Source organism: Excalfactoria chinensis, chromosome 1 (genome assembly GCF_039878825.1).
Source record: "Excalfactoria chinensis isolate bCotChi1 chromosome 1, bCotChi1.hap2, whole genome shotgun sequence".
Lineage (NCBI taxonomy): Eukaryota > Metazoa > Chordata > Aves > Galliformes > Phasianidae > Excalfactoria > Excalfactoria chinensis.
In genome coordinates, this window is record NC_092825.1 from 52996425 (window position 1) to 53009282 (window position 12858).

General features: G+C 43.1%; 1 protein-coding gene across 6 annotated transcripts in view; it reads right to left on the bottom strand.

The window, feature by feature from the left end:
- The window catches only part of TBXAS1 (thromboxane A synthase 1), a 244239-nt gene that overhangs the window by 129175 nt on the left and 102206 nt on the right, over positions 1 to 12858 (bottom strand). For all 6 annotated transcript variants that reach the window (XM_072334889.1, XM_072334898.1, XM_072334934.1 and 3 more), the window contains one exon: positions 3462 to 3558. In XM_072334889.1, the coding sequence (XP_072190990.1) occupies positions 3462 to 3558 (97 nt within the window). The remainder of the gene's footprint in view (positions 1 to 3461; positions 3559 to 12858) is intronic.

The following is a 12858-nucleotide window of genomic DNA, read 5'->3' on the forward strand; positions in this document are numbered from 1 at the left end:
GTTAGTGACAATGTTAACACACTGTTGATGCAACTGCTGCAGAATGTGGTGAATAATTTCCCTTTGTGACATTCAGGGTTAGGTAATTCACACTTTCCCTCTGGTGTATGAGGCACAAATTTAGGTTTTGGAAATGTATTTTGGGGGGGACAAAAAAGAGGGGAGGGGAGGGAGAAGGGAGTAAGAACATGCTGGGTTTTCTCAAGGGCTGTTCACACCCATGGGGCTCTCCCCATTCCCATGCTTCCCACTCCGAAAAATTGACAGTTGAGAGAATATTTTAGATCAAAATAAGCTGCCCTGGTTTCAACTGGGATAGAGTTAATTTTCTTCTGAGTAGCTGGTATGGTTCTGTGTTTTGAATTTAGGATGAGAATATTTTTAATAACACACCAATGTTTTAGTTGTTACAGAGGAATGCTTATACTAAGTCAAGGACTTCTCAGCTTCTTGTGCTGTCCTGCCAGTGAGGATGCTGAGGAGCTGGGAGGGGACACAGCGAGGACAGCTGACCTTAGCTGACCAAAGGGATATCCCATACCACAGAGCATCATGTGGAACAATACACCTGGGGGAGCTGGCTGGAGCAGCTGCTGCTTAGTGACCAGCTATGCACTGGTCAGCAGCTGGTGAGCAATTGTGTTGTACATCACCTGCTTTGTTTATTCTTCTTGTTATTGTGCTTTTTATTTTTCCTTTTTCCTTCCTTCCTTCCTTCCTTCCTTCCTTCCTTCCTTCCTTCCTTCCTTCCTTCCTTCCTTCCTTCCTTCCTTCCTTCCTTCCTTCCTTCCTTCCTTCCTCCCTTCCTCCCTTCCTCCCTTCCTCCCTTCCTCCCTTCCTCCCTTCCTCCCTTCCTCCCTTCCTCCCTTCCTCCCTCCCTCATCCCTCCCTCCCTTCCTTCCTACACTTATCTCAATCCATGAGTTCTTGCACTTTTTTATTCAGTTTTTACCTCCACCCCACTGGCTGGGGAGAGTGAGTGAACAGCTGCATGGTGTTTAACTGCTTACCATGTTAAACAACAACATAAGTGAATGCCACATCTGAATTGAAATGTATTAACCTAAATTTGTGAACAGCACTGACTCCAAAGCCAATTCTATAACCACTCAACAGCACATCATTTGGGAAAGGAATGGATAAAATAAGGCAAAGAGATCTAGTTTGTGTTTTGAATTCTCCCCTGTCAAACTGACTCTCACTTGAAGTCTTGCTTGCTTTGAGTAGTTTTTACAAGTATAAGCAGAACATTATTAAAGCCTTAAAACAACATTTATCCAGTCAATATGAGAAGAATCTCCTTCTTGGAAACTGTTTTTCCCACTCTCACCTTGCCATCAGTATTCACTTACAACCAAAACTATACCTGAACAAAATCTGCTGACCTTTTTTACATACCATACAGCACTCATTATTAACATACAGAGAATCCTTAGTATACAGCATATCAGAGCACCTCACTGAGAGATCTGACAGTGTATGAAAGAGAGAGCACCCAATGTGAAAATTCAAGAATGAAAAAAGATTCTCAAGCCACACATGGAAGGCATCTGAAATGGAAGGCTGCTTATCCTTCACTAACGATAAGTAAAAGGTAAAAGAAGAGAATCAAAGTGGAAGGTAAAAGGTAACACCCAAAGATTGCAGCTGTGTGAAAAGACCATGGAAAGAGCAGATAAAAGTACACAAGATTAAGCAAGTTCATTTGAATTAGACTTATGGGCATTGAGCAACTCTGATTTAGTAACAGTGTACAGGGGGGAAAACTATTCCTTTTCTTAAAGAGAAAGGTAGGAGTTAAATTTTCACATCTGCCACATGCTTGCTGGTAGGTGGCAGCGATATCGACCAGTCTGTGCCTCAGTTCCTCATGCATAAAGAAGGGCGTTGTGCAAAAAAACTCAGAGATGGTTCAAGGACAGTCAAGCGATATGGGCAAGACATGAATCTACACAGACAACTACACCTAACTGATCTCTGATGAAGAAAATAAAAGGAGAGAGAGACTGGCTACAGAGATCTGAACTACCCGAATTTGAGAGGAACACACATATAACACACCATGACAGATGGGTGGATGTACAACCAAAAGGGAGAGATAAACCTCCCACCACAGAAGTCTGAAATGAAACTAAAATTCAGCCAGTACAAGAAGGATGTCAATGTACAGATATATTCAAATGGTGAAGCTGACAGAAATTAAGTGCAGAATGTGTATTTTAACATATCCTCAAAGGAATGATCTCTAGTTTCAAAAGGTGTAATTTGGGCATCAGCTATTGCTAAGAATAGTGCAAACAACCTACTCATATCAAACATACAGGAGAAAGGCATGCAGACAGGAAGAAATACGTCACATGAATGGAGATGGAAGAAGGAAAGGGACAGAAAATTCTTTTGAATACAAAGAAAATGGGAAAAAGAACTTTAGAACATGGAACAACTTCAGCCTAGGAAGCTTGTACACTGTGATTCTTCCATTTAGACATGAGTTTCAGGCAGAGTGCAGGGTGACTAGTACAAGTGGTTATTAAATAAGATACAAGTAAGTCACAAGATGAACTTCATGTACCAGAAGAAGCAAGCAAAGGAGACAAGCGATCTGCAAACAGACTGACTGACTGCAGAGAGGGGCAGAGGAGGCAAACAGCTGATCAGAGGCAGAATTTTCCTGGAGGACATAAACAACCCTTCTGAATACTTGCAGGTTTATGTGGGCAGGTTTGTGCATACAAAGAGGCCAGGGGGAAGAAAAGAATGGATGGCACTGAGGCAGCGTGTGGTCACAGTGACGGTATCACTTAGAATATGGTGAGGAGCTGGTGGAAATCTTTACTATATTTTGGGCTATTCCCTCCCTTTTATTATTTATTCTAACCAGAACTCAGAAAAGTGCTTTTCAGTATATATATTTATATAAGTAAAATAAGTTATCAGCAGCATATGCATAAAACCTTGCAACTCCCAGCTTCACTCTTTTCTATTCTTTATTTTCAAAGTGCTAAGAAACCTGCCAGCTGAGGGAAGCATGTCCCTGACCCCAGCAGCTCATTCCTGTCCTAGAAAATCTAAAAAGACAAAAGAAACCAGGGGTAGAAGAAAGCAAATAATACCGTCTCCATATTACAGATTGAGAACCAAGGATAAGAGCTAGTATGGGATTTTCCCAGGAGGTGAGTGGCAAAACTGGATATTGAAACTCTCTCTCTCCTACATCCATTTGGTGCCTCAGTCACAAGGGCATTGTATTTCTTTAAGGACAGTCCCTTTCATCCTCAGTGTCCTAGTAACAGAAGTCTTCGACTGAAGCACATGCAGTGAGTTTCTATACCTTTAAGTTTTATTGAACCACATACTTTCCCCCACTGTGCTTCCAGCTGTCTTGTGGCTGCTTCTGGTTTGAGCTCAAATTAGCAGTATTATCACCTCTGTCCACAAAGAGGACCCTTCTGTCTACTTACAATTCTGTTGGTGAAGTTACCAAAGTCTGTCACTAAGATCTGCTTGATCACCTCAGGTGTGGAGATCACCACAAACATCTGGCGACCAATATAGTACCTACAAGAAAAGAGAGTCATTTTAGCAGCTAACATCAACCAGAGAACCATCACATTCCCTAAAATCTTTTTCTTGGTTTGAAAATGCTCACCACAAGCAAACACCACAGAAAGTATGTACTGTTGCACAAATCAGTATCCTTCCCCATCTCTCTCAACTATTAAATTAAGATGTGTGGTCCCAGAATTTAAAGGAAATAGCTTAAAGCATTTACTGATTAATCAATACTCAGCCAGCATTTTAACATAACGGTTTACACACACTGCTCACTTCTGAATTCTGTACATAGCGATGCCATATCAGTAAACCCAACTACAGAGGGACAAAACCTGAGCAACAAGCAACTCCAGCAATCATGGAAGACCTACAAAATCAATTATTCTGCAGCTAATCATACAACATGCCTTTCTATGACAAAGCCCTGACTACAATTAACCTTTCCACACAGTGTGGCTGCAGTAAATGCACATTTCCACCACTTCTGCTGGAAGTACTGGAAGTGAGCATATCTCAGACTTACAGGCTCATCATTACCATCTAACAGGGATCATCTGAACACCAAATGATACCAATTTAAACAAAAAAAAAAAAAAAAGAAGAAGAAGGAAAAAGACAACCCAATAACCTGTAATGTTTGCCATGTTTAAGAAAACTAATAATAATTTAGGACAAGACTGGGCGGCAAGTCTCACTCAGTTTCATACAGCTCTCTGCACCCAGTTTGATCTGGCCTTGCATCACCAGGACCTGTCCCTCTGGGGACTTGACACCACAATAGATGATACAGAAGCACCAGGACCCACTCCACATCCCACAGCTCCATGGGGCACAGACCCCCCTTCTCCAACAGTATTTCCCCCAGGGCTTGTGGACACTCGGTGCTTGGCTGCTCTGCCAGGCAGGAAAGAGCACCATCAGCAAGCAGAGCTCGTCTGCAACCCCCTACCTTTCCCAGCTGCTGGACCAGAAAGACTATGCTGGTGATGCAGCCTCTGCTGTGCCAGGAGAGAGGAGGCTGGAAGCAGGTGCAGGAAGTCTGAGTAGCTTAAAGCATTGCACAAGAGTGTAACCACAGATGTTGCAGCACTGTAGTTAATAGCAATGCCTAATCATTTTGGTATGATACAGCTTAATATCAATATGTTGCTTATCACCTGTCTACACTGCAGCAACAGAGCAGACAAGCAAACCTTGGGCTAAATTAAATTTAGTAAGTAGAGGTTCCCATGGCAATGAAGCTGCAGCAGCACTGATTCCACCAGGGGCAAACAAGTCAGACTGTATCTTGATTCCAAAGCGAGGTTTCAGAGTCCACCTTGACCCCATTCCACCAAAACTCATAACAAATAAAAGTCAGAAAAGAAAAAGATTTCTTCAGGAAGGAAGAGATCATATTTGGTGGGTTTCCAGAGGGAAGAGATATTTCCCAAATCCAACCCACAAGCTCCACTTGTACCCTAAATGCAGGTTCTAATTATCTATTAAAATAAACCTCTCATCTCTCCTAGTCTGTTAAACCATAGCAAAGCACTTGTCTTTTGTCAAAAGTTTTCCTCAGGATTTTTAAGCTTGCATAAGGAAGAGCTGAGGTCTCGTTTTAAATAGTGTTTTGATCAACCTTTAGCAAAAGATGATAATACTCCACATGTCGCTTCCTCGTGTATTTTGTACAACATTTCTGATGCTAACAATGCAAAGCAAGCTCCCAAGGTGGAAGTCTGTATCCCTCCAAATCTACCCAGGATGATCAGCAACAAATAATGACTTCATTTGATGATCTTCCTTCACCCTTTATGTTTCTCTTTCCCTCTCCAAGTTTACTGAGTGTCTCATTTAATGGCTAGCAACTGGTGCTCCAACACATAGCTTTTCTTAGGGACTAAGTCCCAAACATCAAATTCAAATCTTGAAGCAGATGCTGATTAAGACTACCCAGATATTTTAACCCTGAACACCCCAATAGATATCCTGCAAGGTGTGTTTGTGTGTGTGTGTGTGTACATGATGCTTCTAGCTTACTTCAGCCTTGAGAAACTGCAGAGCTCCAGCTGCAGCCCATGGCAATAAGAGGATGGTACCCTCAGTCAGAGCCCTTGTGTCACAGTACACTTTGTGCTTGTATTCAAGACTAAAGTATGGGACAGGAGCACGTTCTGTTCAACCTATTTTTACAAGAAAGTGACTTGTAAGCCAAACTTATGTAAACAAATCTATGCATCATCCTCCAGCTCAGACCAGTCTTCTGAACTCCCAGTTCTGCTTCTACAGTTAAGGTCATTCTTTTTCATTCACTCTTCTCTAACTTTCTATCTGAGATCTGCTTTCCCCTTGCTTATGCAGCCATAAATAACGGCAGGAAAGGAGAAAGAACAGAAAGAGAAACGTTATCCTAATCTCCTATCTAATACTTTCAGAGCACAATTTATTTCATGTTTTCGAGGGCATACAAAAAAGAGAACATGTATGGACACAGTTTGCAAGACAAAATCCACAAGCTATGAGTATGGCATGCATGAAGTATGAAACGGGACCATAAGAACTATCAGATTTAGTAAATACTGGTCCGGAACCTCCACAACCACCATAAATATGCTTAACTGAGTTTTAATACCCTTGAAATCTTCTGCAGCATCTAGGTCTCAAAACCAAGAGGACATTCCCAGATATATTTTAAAACAATATCAACAACAACAACAACAACAAATTTGTTTTCAAATTGCAAGTAAAAGGGAAAATCCTTCTGAACAATATCTGTTCCTTCGAAGTAAATAACATATGCACCCTTGGCATGTAACTCCATTTTGATTCTGCAGTACTACGTGAGGATATCACCAGCTTCACAGAGACCTAGATTTATTATTGAACAAAACCCGATATTCCTGTCAGATTTTAATAAATAAGAGTTTGAGGAAAACAAAAGCCTCCAAGCAAGTGCATTACAAATGGATTCATGAATAATTTAGGACCCCACTTACTAACTTTCTCTGGCTTAATCTTTTTGCAGGGCCTGTTAAAGTTCTGCCTTTAACTACAGTGACACAGCACCACAACACCACTTGGCCCAAACCTCTGTAATACTCTCACATAGGACATTCAGTGTATGCTCATGACTGTCTAGCTCACTCCTGCACAGAAACAAGAATGTGTGAGCATAGCTCAGTGTCCACAGAGTAATGCAACTCTGTCCACAGAGAAAGAAGTCTACTGTTGCACACCTGTGAAAAGAAATGTTCACAACACACAAAAGTGTCATTTTCAAGGGTAGATAGGGTCTCAGTTATTTAAGCCACACTCCTAGGGAAATTCCTATTAAATCTCAGTTTGAATGCATCCCTCCGAAGTAGAGAAAAACACTCAAGTTTTTAGATTAGTGGCTTTATATCTGTGGGAAGATGAGACAGAGCTGATGTGGTACATCACCAGCATGAGGACAGCATGAATTTCCTCCAGGGGTTGGGAGGGGAACGAGACACCATGGCCCCATACGCTGCTGGTGCCAGAGGGAAGCAGCCTGCACTGCACCATCCCTGGGAGGGCTGCACAAAGAGCTTTTCAGAGATGTTCAACAGAGGGCACAGATTTACTGGCAGAAGTTATGGAAAAGCCAGACTGCCCTCCAGCGTGTTTACCAAAGGTCAAGGGGGTGGTTACACTGTAGTGTATCAGGCAAGGGAAGTTAATCTGCATTCAGAGTGTTTTAATAACTCCAGAGGCTACAAATACCAAACAAAGTCAACTGCAGCAGTTTCGTTTGTAGGAACAGGAGCAGGCAATCATCTTTCTTGCAGTGCTTAATGAAAGGGAGAGACTTCTATCCAGGATGCTGCTGTCCTCTTTGCAATTACTTAGCCATTTAGTAGACAGAACATTTCTTTTAACCCCTCAAATAAGTAGCAATCTAGTAAAGATTTCCACTGCTTTGTGCATACTCCACCATTGCTTTCTACAGAACTACAGCTCTGGTCTCTCCCCCCACTCCTAGCACCTAGTTTGGCCATGGCCATAGTAGTCACAGATGCATGAGACCCTGACAGAACCCTAGAATTGTAAAGGCTGGAAAAGACCACTAAGATCACCCAGTCCAACCACATCCCATCCCCACCATGCCCACTGACCACGTCCCTCAGTGCCACATCCACATGGCTCTGGAACACCTCCAGGGACGGTGACTGCACCACCTCCCTGTGCAGCCTGTGCCACTGCAGCCCCGTTCTTGCTGAGAAGAAATGTTTCCTAATATTTAACTTGAATCTCCCCTGCTCTAACTTAAGGCCATTTCTTCTCATCCTACTGCTGTGACCTGAGACAAGAGGCTGAACCCCCACTTCACCACAACCTCTTTTCAGGACATTCTACAGAGTGATGAGGTCTCCGCTGAGTGTCTCCAAACTGAACAATCCCCGTTCCCTCAGCTGCTCCCCATGAGACTTGTCCTCCAGACCCCTCACAGATCCATTGCCCTTCTCTGGACACACTCCAAGGCCTCAATGTCTTTCTTGTAGTGGGGGGCCCAAAACTGAGCACAGCGCTCAAGGTGTGGCATTATCAGTGCTGAGTACATAGGGATGATCACCTCCCTGCTCCTGCTGGCTCACACTACTACACCCAGTCATGGGCCAAGAAGGAAGCCATGGGACAAGAGGCACATGGAACAGTGCAGCTCCTCCTGCAGCACACAAACAGATCCTCTTCCTTTCCACGCATGTGCTACAGAAACACTGTCTTGCTGCACAGGGAAAGACAGAGAGCACGTGTGGTGTGTTGTGGCAGAGGGCCATATGTTTTTGTATAACACCCTCATGGGAAACACCTGCAACCCTTTCACCTTGTTTATAGTGCTTCTGTCAATTCACAGAAGACTTTGATCTCCCTATCTATTATCAGACCCGTGTATAACAAACACAGCACATTAATCATAAATCACATATATGCTGTTAGGCAATAAATAAGCCTGTGTTTTCTATGCTGCAGTGTGGTAAAGTATACAAAGATCATCTGGAAAACTAAAAGAGAAAAAAAAATAACACTACAGTTTATTATCTCCACCTTTGTCAGGAAAGAGCGAAGAAAAAGAAAGTATGCAAATACATGGATATACAGGAAAAAAGGATAATTTACTGAGGACACATTTCCAGAAAAAAAAACCCTTCCCTGATCACTCTGCTTTTATTATTTAGTGATAAGCATTCCCGGCAGGCAGAAAAATGCAAAAAATGAATAGCACATTGCTTGTGTAAAATAGAACTCGAGGCTGGCATTACTTGCTTAATTATTTCAGAGGTCAGCAAATTGATTTGTCATGAATGCTGTCCCCTCCTGGCTCTTGCAGAGGCAGCTCAGACCCCACAGGACTGAGCGATACACAACTGACAACTGCAAAGCCACAGCCTTCACAGAAATGGTCACTTTGGTCTAAGAGGAATGGAAGGGAGGGGACAAAAAATTGCCAGGTACCTATCAGTCCAATTATTGTGTTATATTCGCAGCTAGAGGCCTTGACAGTCCCTGGGCCCTCATTGGGTAGGAGTTATATGTAAGTAGGAAGCTTGGAGAGCCCACAGTTTAAATAACCCCAAGCAACAAACAGCGTGGAAAACAAAGATCATCTTCTGCTTTCCAGCTGCAAGGATAGAGGCCCGGGGAGCAATGGAGGAGCTGGGAACTGCCAACCATCACTTTTTTTCCTATTGACTCCCTGTGTAACCAGCGTTCCTCAGCTGCCATCCATCTCCAGAATTCTGGGGCTAGTTTTCTTTCGGCTTCTTTGGGGAGCATGGTAGAAAACCAGGGGCCTGCTCCTATGCTGCTTCTCCTGAGGCTGCAATACCACAGAGTCACAGCATCACAGAACCACAGGGGTTGGAAAGGACCTCTGGAGATCACGTAGGCCAACCTCCTGCTAAATCAGGCTCCCAGCAGTAGGTTCCACAGGAAAGTGTCTGTCGGGTTTTGAATATTTCCAGAGAAGGAGATTCCACCACCTCCCTGGACAGTCTGCTCCAGTGCTCTGTCACCCTCAAAGAAAATAAGTTCTTCCTTGTGATGTGGAACGATGCAGAGCCCTCGCTGTCAGCATAGAGCACTCGCAAACCAAGTAGCTTCAGATAGAGAACTAAGAAATGCACATCACCTCTGTGTAAAGAAAAAAAAAAAAAAACACCCTATACAGAGGTGATCTGTCTAGGAAATGGAAATGGAGCACTGGTAGCACTGAGCAGTCTCAGGCACAGAGCGCATCTCTGCCAGCACATACATGCCTTAGCCTAAGACTAATCCAACCCATTGTATAAATTCATGAAAAAGATATGGCCACAGTGATTTCTATTTGAGAATAAATAGTTCCTCATTTCCTTTTTCAATGGACTCCACGCTTCTTTTCATGTCATGAAAGCTTCAAAATAAGCACACACAACTATTAATTTAATTCCTGACTGCATTAGAAATACGCCGTAACAAGATGCCCAGGCTCTCGCAGACACTTTCTGTGCTGCCTGTATTGCTCTACACCCACCTCTTTGTCCACATACCCAGGATTACAAATGCTATCTTCTCCATACCAAGAACCTCTGCACTATCTCAGTCTTGCACCTTGCCAAAAGACCTCTGCCTTCCCACATGCTTATGGAAATATCAAGAAAGGAGAAAAATGCTGGGATTAGTTATATTCTCCTTACCATTAAAAGCAGAGCTGCATTTAAAGGAGCTCCTCCTTCATTAGGTGTGAGACTGGTGGTACAAGAGAGGTACAGAGTCAGCAGTATGGAGGATCATAGAATATCCAAAATCAGAAGGGATGCATATGGGTCAGGGGTACTGATTGTGGTCACTGCATGGTACAGAGCTGAGAGTGCCTTTCAGGGCCCTCATAGCATGGTGCAAGCAATACCTGTTTCTGAACATCTCTATTTCCAGCTGGGTATTTGTGTCTCCCCCTCATTGACCAGCCCCTTCCAAGAGCAGCATGATAGACACAGACTCCACAAGGCTGTGCGAATTCATTCATGAATGAAGTAGATGACATTTACCCACATAGAGGAAATGACAAGGGATTAAATTAAGCTCACAAAATGCCATGGAGAGGAAAAAACAACCTTCTGAATTATGGAAGCCAATTGGGCTATCTGTGTCCATCCAATTTTCTGAGGAAATTCTAGTCCAAGGTGCAAGCTTCAGCATGGCAAGCACAAAAACTCACATCCTTAATCACAGATAGGGGAGAGAAGCAGCAAAGGAGCCAAACACAGAGAGAGGAGAACCATTTCTCTCCTTGTTCCAGGCATGAGGCAGGAGAATTACAGAGCCTGGCAGGGTGCAGACTGTGCTCCCTGCAGCTGGAGCTTCCCTCGCCAGGGCTTGGCATTTATTTTTATCCTGGCGACCAGGCTGATGCGACTGCTACCACCATAGCTCCATGGGTCTGCATCACCTAGCTGCTGCTGATTAGCCGCATCAGTATGCCACTTCATTAATGCAAAATGAAAGCTGTAAATAAGGGATCCTTTTTATAGGATGCTCCTGAAAATGAGAAGTGCTGTGATATTAGTAAGAAACCAGGCTCTCCTGCCTGGAAGTACAGTGCCATTGCTACTGTGGGATGCTCAAAATGCTCATAGCTCTTGGCAAGCTTGCCAGAAGAAGGTTACTAAAATCTTTTCCCACCGCGTTTCCCACCAAGCTTGGACTGTATCAGTCTGTGTTTTGTTACCCATGTTTAGACTGTGACATTTTCACCAAATCTTGTTTTGTCTGCGCTCATTAAAGCACAGTATGCCTGACTGACCTCATGTGATGCTGCAGCAGACGTTTCCTGTGTGTTTCAGCGTATTTCTGTGCCTGGCCGTTCTGTGGGCCTGAGAGACACAGTGTGAGAGCAGCCCCCCATCTTGGGCTCTTTGCACCTCGTTCAGTACCAAATTTCTCTTATTTTGTTTGTGAGAAAACCCACCAGGTTACTATTTCCAGAACACTGGATTACTATTTCCAGGGAAGGCAACATCTGGGAGATTGCAAACTTTGTCTTTCCAAACTCTCCTTGCAGCCATCTACACAGCATTCACTTATATGGATGTGTGTGATTGCATTACTTATATTCGACAGCATTACCTGTTCTTTTTTCAGTGCAGCGTAAAAAGAGGTAAGGCTACAGGATGGCTGGGCATAAGCAGACAGTGTTACTTGGGCTATATAAGGGGCAGCCTTTTCTGCCTTTTATTTGAAAATAAAATAAAATAAAATAAAATAAAATAAAATAAAATAAAATAAAATAAAATAAAATAAAATAAAATAAAATAAAATAAAATAAAATAAGGAAGAATGATGTGCTGAACACATACCCTGATTTCTAGACTGGAGCTGGAAGAATCTTCCCTTGACAGACAGACAAGCAATTTCTAGGAAGCAACAGGAAGTGTAAGCGTGGCAAGGCTGCAGCCATTTCATACAAGATAAATGGAGATAGCACAGCACACTTGAAGATGAGGGATATGACCGAGAAGCTACACAGAAAAATAGGGCTCAGAGAACATGCAGGAGCAGAGCGAGTAGCATAGTGCTGCTTTTTAGCAAAGCAGGGGGAACCAATCTGAGTACTGAAAGCAGGGAGGATGCTGTGTGTCCTAGGAAGCTGGAGAGCATGCGTGCATCACGGTGCCGGCTCCAGGGAAGATGTGGGGATGGGGGACAAAAACATGTGTGCAACCATGCGGAGAAAATGAAACTGGGGAGACGTCGAAGGATTCAAATATGATTTGTGATATGATGGTATGGCAAGATACAGTAGTCTACAAAGCAGGTTGGCTGTAATAAAGCCACGAGTGTAATAAAGATGCTAGTTACGTGCCCATCACTGAACCTCACATAAGCAAACGCTCTTCTAGAAAACTAAACAAACCTGTGTGATCCAACTTCTGCCTTTCATAAAGCATTTCTGACCTCAGTAAAACACAGACTTTTATTTTTCTTCCTCCATGAGACCTGACAGCAGGGTACAAACAAAACCCATCCATATGGCTTCATTGCCACAACATTCATCTCATCTATGCTTTGCTATTGTAGCCAGGATTCGAGTGTGACTAGAGATTTTCACATCTCCCTCTTGGGTTGGCTATTTTAGCCCTAAAGGAAAGAAACAGCTCTCAGAAAACACTGAGCATCTCTATCTGCTGAAAAGCCATGTCCTGATGCATATCTTCAAAAGAGGCATTGGAAACAGAAGCATTCAAAATCAGTAGGCTGTTTCTGTTTTAATTCTGTACTTTATCTCTGATTTCTTCCTAGGCAAGACAGCTCATCTGCCTCCTG